The sequence below is a fragment of the Anabrus simplex genome, chromosome 12, assembly GCF_040414725.1.
Source record: "Anabrus simplex isolate iqAnaSimp1 chromosome 12, ASM4041472v1, whole genome shotgun sequence".
NCBI classification, from domain to species: Eukaryota; Metazoa; Arthropoda; class Insecta; order Orthoptera; family Tettigoniidae; genus Anabrus; species Anabrus simplex.
The window spans coordinates 71,697,838-71,705,536 of NC_090276.1; the positions used below are offsets into that span (position 1 = coordinate 71,697,838).

General features: G+C 44.5%; 1 protein-coding gene across 1 annotated transcript; it reads left to right on the plus strand.

Annotated features, from left to right (window-relative positions):
• The first annotated feature begins 4,248 nt into the window (after nt 1–4,248).
• LOC136884149 (vacuolar protein-sorting-associated protein 36-like) lies at nt 4,249–6,984 on the plus strand. Its single transcript, XM_067156189.2, has 2 exons — nt 4,249–4,336; nt 6,643–6,984. Exons 1-2 carry the CDS (start codon nt 4,322–4,324, stop codon nt 6,982–6,984), a joined length of 357 nt encoding a protein of 118 aa, XP_067012290.2. The 5' UTR covers nt 4,249–4,321.
• The last annotated feature ends 715 nt before the right edge of the window (nt 6,985–7,699 follow it).

The window sequence follows — 7,699 nt, forward strand, 5'->3', positions numbered from 1 at the left end:
CGACGGATTCCATTGTGGAATACGCAAGGATAGATTGGGTGAAGTGGCATCTGTCGCAAGTTTGCAGCATAGGACCGAAGCATTTGCTGGCGCCTCAGGTGTAAAGGCGGCACACCAGATTCAGCAAGCAGACTAGCAATGGGGCTTGAACGGAAAAGCTCCCGTTGCCAACTTAAGCCCTCTGTGGTGGATGCTATTTCGTTCCGCAAGGACGCTTTGCTTTGCTGATACATATGCTGCACTGCCGAAGTCCATCCTGGATAAAATACGTGTCCTATAAATTCGCAGACCCACCGTACGGTCATCCCCCCAATTAGTGCTGCTAAGAAACTTCAAAATATTCAACTTTTTAGTCCATTGCACTTTTAACAACCGCACGAGTGGCTCCCACGATAATTTGCTATCAAAAAGGAGCCCAGGAAATCGGTAAGTGTCAACTACGGGAAGAGCGACATTTCCTAAATAAAGCTCAGGATGCGTATGAAGAATACGCTTCCGGGAAAAGTGGACAACAGAGGTCCTTGCGGTGGAAAACCGAAACCATTGTTCTAAAGTCCACTATTCGACTCTGCTAATGTCTTGCTGTGATTGTCGCTCCGCGACTGCTATAGTGTGCGAGCTATAATGCACAGAAAAATCGTCCACGTACAGCGACGGTATTAGTGCTGAACCGACAGCAGTGACAATAAGAACAAATCCCTGTGGGACTCCATCTTCCTGAACGTGGTAATGCGATTATGCCCTCCCTACTCGGACACGAAATAAACGGAGGGACAAAAACATTCGCAATAAATACCAGAAAGTTAACACGAAATCTTCATTGATACAGGACTGAAAAGATACCATATCGCCATGTGGTGTGTTAGGCCTGTCCTAAGTCAAAGAAAACAGCCACCAAATGCTGTTTGCGGAGAAATGCATCCCGGATAGAACTCTCCAGCCGTACCAAGTGGTCAGTGGTCGAGCGAGAGGCTCGAAAACTACACCGTTATTTGGACAAAAGTCCTTGTTTCTCCAGACACCACACAAGTCGACAATTTTCCATCCTCTGAAATAGCTTACACAAACAGTCAGTAAGACAAACAGGTCTGTAACTTCCTGCATACTTAGGATTTTTGTCAGACTTGAGGACAGGAATGGCTATGCCCATTCGCCACTGACACGGAAACGTACCCTCTATCCAGATTCGGTTAAACACACGAAGATATACACTGACTGACAGAGCAAATGCAACACCAAAGAGGAGTGGTTCGAAAGGGATGAAAGTTGGGGAAAAACAGAGACGGCACGGACGAATAATTGATGTTTATTTCAAACCGATATGCAGGTTACACAATGCGCACGGCATCGACTCAGTAGGATGTAGGACCACCGCGAGCGGCGATGCACGCAGAAACACGTCGAGGTACAGAGTCAATAAGAGTGCGGATGGTGTCCTGAGGGATGGTTCTCCATTCTCTGTCAAACATTTGCCACAGTTGGTCGTCCGTACGAGGCTGGGGCAGAGTTTGCAAACGGCGTCCAATGAGATCCCACACGTGTTCGATTGGTGAGAGATCCGGAGAGTACGCTGGCCACGGAAGCATCTGTACACCTCGTAGAGCCTGTTGGGAGATGCGAGCAGTGTGTGGGCGGGCATTATCCTGCTGAAACAGAGCATTGGGCAGCCCCTGAAGGTACGGGAGTGCCACCGGCCGCAGCACATGCTGCACGTAGCGGTGGGCATTTAACGTGCCTTGAATACGCACTAGAGGTGACGTGGAATCATACGCAATAGCGCCCCAAATCATGATGCCGCGTTGTCTAGCGGTAGGGCGCTCCACAGTTACTGCCGGATTTGACCTTTCTCCACGCCGACGCCACACTCGTCTGCGGTGACTATCACTGACAGAACAGAAGCGTGACTCATCGGAGAACACGACGTTCCGAAATTCCCTCATCCAAGTCGCTCTAGCCCGGCACCATGCCAGGCGTACACGTCTATGCTGTGGAGTCAATGGTAGTCTTCTGAGCGGACGCCGGGAGTGCAGGCCTCCTTCAACCAATCGACGGGAAATTGTTCTGGTCGATATTGGAACAGCCAGGGTGTCTTGCACATGCTGAAGAATGGCAGTTGACGTGGCGTGCGGGGCTGCCACCGCTTGGCGGCGGATGCGCCGATCCTCGCATGCTGACGTCACTCGGGCTGCGCCTGGACCCCTCGCACGTGCCACATGTCCCTGCGCTAACCATCTTCGCCACAGGCGCTGCACCGTGGACACATCCCTATGGGTATCGGCTGCGATTTGACGAAGCGACCAACCTGCCCTTCTCAGCCCGATCACCATACCCCTCGTAAAGTCGTCTGTCTGCTGGAAATTCCTCCGTTGACGGCGGCCTGGCATTCTCAGCTATACACGTGTCCTGTGGCACACGACAACACGTTCTACAATGACTGTCGGCTGAGAAATCACGGTACGAAGTGGGCCATTCGCCAACGCCGTGCCCCTTTTGTCGTTCGCTACGTGCGCAGCACAGCGGCGCATTTCACATCATGAGCATGCCTCAGTGACGTCAGTCTACCCTGCAATTGGCATAAAGTTCTGACCACTCCTTCTTGGTGTTGCATTTGCTCTGTCAGTCAGTGTACAAAGAAAAGGATTGCCGAGTAAGCGTTAATTCTCACTAAAGAATTTTGTTCTGTTGTAGCACGACCTTAGATGATATTTTGTACATCTCTGATTACATAGTACACATACACCTTTGTCAGTCGGGCTGTGAAATGTTCTGATTTAACATATGAATGGCGAGTCTCGTTATTATATGCATTTGACCTTGATTCTCATTGGTCGACGTTCTGCCCACCATGGGGTCAGTCTTGATCGATCACTCTTCTTTTTTTCTTGGCTACACTCTAATAGGTGACATCATCCTCAGGTCCTCTTCGTATAAGGATCCTTTCGCTAGCTTGCAAACTAATCCTGTAGAGGACAATTTTCCAACTGTTGTGCTCATTTTAGGAAGCGCGACCTGACACACACACTACATATACTTTCGAGATCGCAGATTGTGAGATGATTCCACATTATTTCGAGACCATATGTCACAATGGGTGAGATGGACGTATGGTAATAGTGTCAAGCCTGTCATTGGAGGTAGGACTGTTAGATTTTTGATCATGTAGATGGCTCTGATGACTCTTACTGACCTCTATTGTAAATGATAACTGAATTAGTTTGCTTAAGTCTGGAGGGTTATACACAGTAATTAAATTTGTTTTTCAGTACGGTTAATGGTTCTTTGTAAAAATAGACGGTAGATCTTCCGCCTTTCCTAAATGTCATTTGAAACGTTTTTTGAAAGTTAATTTGAAAATAACTTTCAATTTAACAATTTTTATAGTTCTATTAATGTTCTTTGTAATAACTGTAGTCTGTTTGAGGACCCTAATACTATGGCGTGTCCCGAATTATACTGATAATGTCTGCCGTGGCGATACTGAATAATAGTGGACCTAAAATATCGTCCTGCAAAACTCCGTTCGTCTGCCTGATGGCACTTAGTGTGGTAACGGCGTCGTCAATTTCTATAAAGGTTTATGGCTGTATAACTATAATCCAAGGCTCAAAATGTACGGGAGGGTGAAGCTGGGTTTCGGACCCAACTTTCTTCCCAATTTTCTTCCCCGTGTGGGTAATTTAACCTGATGTAACCTTACACCACAGAGTGACAGTGGTGGTGGTGGTGATTATTGTTCTAAGAAGTACAACTGGACAACGATACTATATTAACACTAATAAGAGGGAAAATTGGCAGGTGTCCTACGTGAAACTATTGGTCAAAGAAGACAAAGGCCATGAAGGGCGTGAAAATGAAAAACGCCCAACGATTCGCAAGCCTAATACCATCAGGGTAGTAAATGAACAAGAGTTAACCACGGAACTTCGGACAGGATAAATAAAAGTGAGGAGGAGCCAAGCACAGGTATAGGTACCGTTGTCACCAACCCACGTTCCCAAACTAAGAGGCCCTCGGGATAACATCACAGAGTCGTCACACATAAGCACCCTTCACTGTCAATCACTAAAGGTCATTGGAAGAACAGAAGTGTCTATAATCTGGTTGAGTTGTATTTCGGATGAAAGTCTAGATGTGGATAATTTTGTCACTCTCTCTATTTACATTTTAGGGAGTTGAACATTGACGACCTTCTACAGCCCACTAACCATTTGTTTATACAAATGTTTCACAGCTGTTATCCGAGGCAAATTCATGGGTTGTAACCAGGGCTCTGAGAGTATATAACACACGAGCTCTCATACCACAATCAAGCACAATCACAATGAGGTCCATCACGGTAAGTAGAACAGTATTTTGAATCCTTAGTACAACTTTCAAGCCAGAGACAATACAGAGGGTTGTTATATCTAAACTCGTGTTAAGGTACAGTGAACAGGATCAGCTTAATTTGCTTCCTATTACGCTTTACCAACTGTACTTTTAACAAGCTAATTGAACATCAGCCATTCTGAAATAAAGTTGCTTTTTGAGCTTTCATTCTTACATCTCCAAAATAAAGGCGCCGCTTTCCGCGAAGAATTAAAGCTGGTTATTATTACTTTGCTGCACGGAATATTTTTGGCAAATTATATGTATGAATTAAGTCTGATAAAAATTAAATAAAAGGAGCATGCGTTGCTTCTTTTGAACTGACGATACAACTCAACATTAGGATCAAAATTGTTGCCTATAAATGAAAATTACGTTTATGACTTAAACATATTATATATTGAATATGATATTGTTTAATGAGAATTGTAAACATTCGCACTTTGTTCAAATCTACGTTCAGCCTGATTAAGTATAAAATCAGTTTGAAGCGTAATATCGGGTGAGTCCGCTGCGCCTAGATTTTCTGTTGTCAGGCATCCCAACGAACATCAGTGATAAGCTGGTCGATTCTCCTTTGCCGAATACCGAACTATAGTCGCCTTTAAAGCACCTACTGCGTCCTCACAGCAGGATTTTTGCAAAAACATGTATGCGACAAGTATTTATACATTGTATCAAACCGTCATGCAGTTATGTAAAAAGTATTTCTTCCTTTCTTTCTTAATCCGTTTACCCTCCAGGTTCGGTTTTTCCCTCGGAATCAGCGAGGGATTCTAATTCTACCGCCTCAAGGGCAGTGTCCTGCAGCGTGAGACATTGGGCCGTGGGATACAACTGGATATGATGACCAGTACCTCGCCCGGGTGCCCTCGCATGTTATGCTGAACATGCGCCTTGTGGGGGGATGGAAGGATTGGAAGGGATAGACAAGGAAGAAGGAAGGAAGAGGCCGTAGCCTTAAGTTAGGTAACATCCTGGCATTTGCCTGGAAGAGAAGAGAGAAACCACGGCTTCGAGGATGGCTGAGGTTGGGATCGAACCCCCATCTACTCAGTTGACGTTCCGAGGCTGAGTGAACCCCGCTCCAGCACATGTACCACTTTTCAAATTTCGTGGCAGAGCTGGGAATCGAACCCGAGTCTCCGGGCTTGGCATTCAATCACGCTGACAACTACGCCACAAAGGCGGACATGAAAAATATTTATTTTTATACCGGTATATGTTTGGATTAAGCAGGGCTTGAGTCATAATTCAAGATTAAAATTTCCACCATCTGATAAATAATAAAATAAAATAAATAAATGAATAAATAACGCATGACGTGAGGGTACTGGGATGGATTGGCTTTGTGTATGATTCTCGAAGTACAAAATGCGAATAAACTTACGAAGCTGAAGTGAGATTCAAACCCACCTACCAACCGCAGTTGTATTAGCAGTACCCCACTTTACCTATGACCCCACGGTGAATCTAGCCAGTAGTTTACCGGAAAGAGTAATAGATGGAGAACTACTTCCACTTCACAAAAAGACGCACGTTTTCTGTCAGCATCCAATCGCTTTTAGCGTTAATTTCATCCCCTACTGAAATCCTAAAACTGACACATTCTTTTTCCATAACCGCAAGCCAATTCGATGTATTGTGTAAATACATGTCGCATACATGTTTTTGCAAAGGTGATGGTGCAGTAAACGGTTGAGGGTGACTACTGCTTGGTGTACGGCAAAGGAGAATCGACCATCACACTACTCACGTTCGTTGGGGTGCCTAACAACAAATATAATACAGTCAAAGTGTGCTTTGCTGCCGTGATGTGCCATCTAGGCAGCGTGTGTACCAATTTCAATATTTTGACTGTCCAGCTGTCGATAAACGAAACTAAAATTCTAATGGAATGCATAACATCGCTGAATTAATTTATTTTCTTCATTTTCCCTGAGTACGTTGCCAGAGGTCTTTATCGTGCCAAAAACAATGTCATGGTGTACAAAGATTTTTGACGGTCCTTTAAGAAGGAACTACAGCAACCGGAATTGAATCCGTGAACTTGAGATCATCAGTCGAATAGTCTACCACTGGTTTGCTGCTTACGTTCATTTTTACGTTAAATTTAATCTATAACAAATCTAATTTAAGTAGGGAAACATTGGAGTAATCCATGACGTGGACTGAGCTTTTCGGAAAACCTCTAATTCGAAAAGCCAATAACTGTGCAGTTGGCAGAACATTAGAAATATTCAGCTGAAGTAGTATGTTTATTTCATTTTTCAGCTCTTTTTCCTGCTGTCAGCTGTGTGCGCTGTAGCTATGGGACAGTTTGGCCTGCACTTGAATCCATTCCGTCCTCAACAAACTGTTGCCGATTTCCTTCAAGTTCCAAGTTTCATGGACCCACTTGGACTTTTCAACCAGCAAGGTAGCAAGCAGCAACAACAACCACAGCAGCAGCAACAACAGCAACAACAACCACAGCAACAACAGCAACAACAACCACAGCAGCAGCAACAACAGCAACAACAACCACAGCAACAACCACAGCAGCAGCAGCAAGAGCAGCCATCCAGCAACACTCAGTCACCAGCACCCGCTGTCAGCAGCACTCCTGCACAGTAGAGAGCTAAATGTATCACATCACTTCATGTTACCTTTGATGTGGACAATGACATTCAAATAAAAAGGAATTCACAACTATAAATGTATACTGCTTCTCCTTTATTTCGATAATTTCTACCAATAAACTACGATATCTGTTGTCAGTATTATGGGGTTATTAGTAGTAAGTCAGTGTGATGTCTCCCCAGCTCTCTTCCATATCATAATTGATTCTATTGTGAGGGTCGCATTTGAGGTTAGACAAAGATTTCAGTACAGCGAACATTTCCTTCTCACTGATCGTCTGTGTGTTGAGGAGAATGATGTCTTCTCTGATACTGTTACTGTAGCCACGTACAATGTCCTCGTTATATATCCTGAAGATAAACACAGACAAAGTCAAAACCTTGACAAAGGATGTGAAGCAGGCTATTGTTCGCCTGAAGCACGAGCCAGTGAAGTGGGAAGCATGTGCCTAGTTGGCGTTTTACGTACATACTCCAAAGTAGAACGGGTGGTCTACCCGGTTCGCTGTAGGTGCAGGTAACGGTTATCTGCTACAACGTACAGTAAGTCATTCTGCCTAATGCTTCAGGGGCTAGAGACTAACACAACACTCAATTAATTAGTCGGTGGTAAGAATTTTTGAGGACAATGTTATACTGTTTATAGTATTAAGTAAGTTATAGGAGGTTGTAAAATGAACAGCAGCCAATGGTATGATGACATACGACAC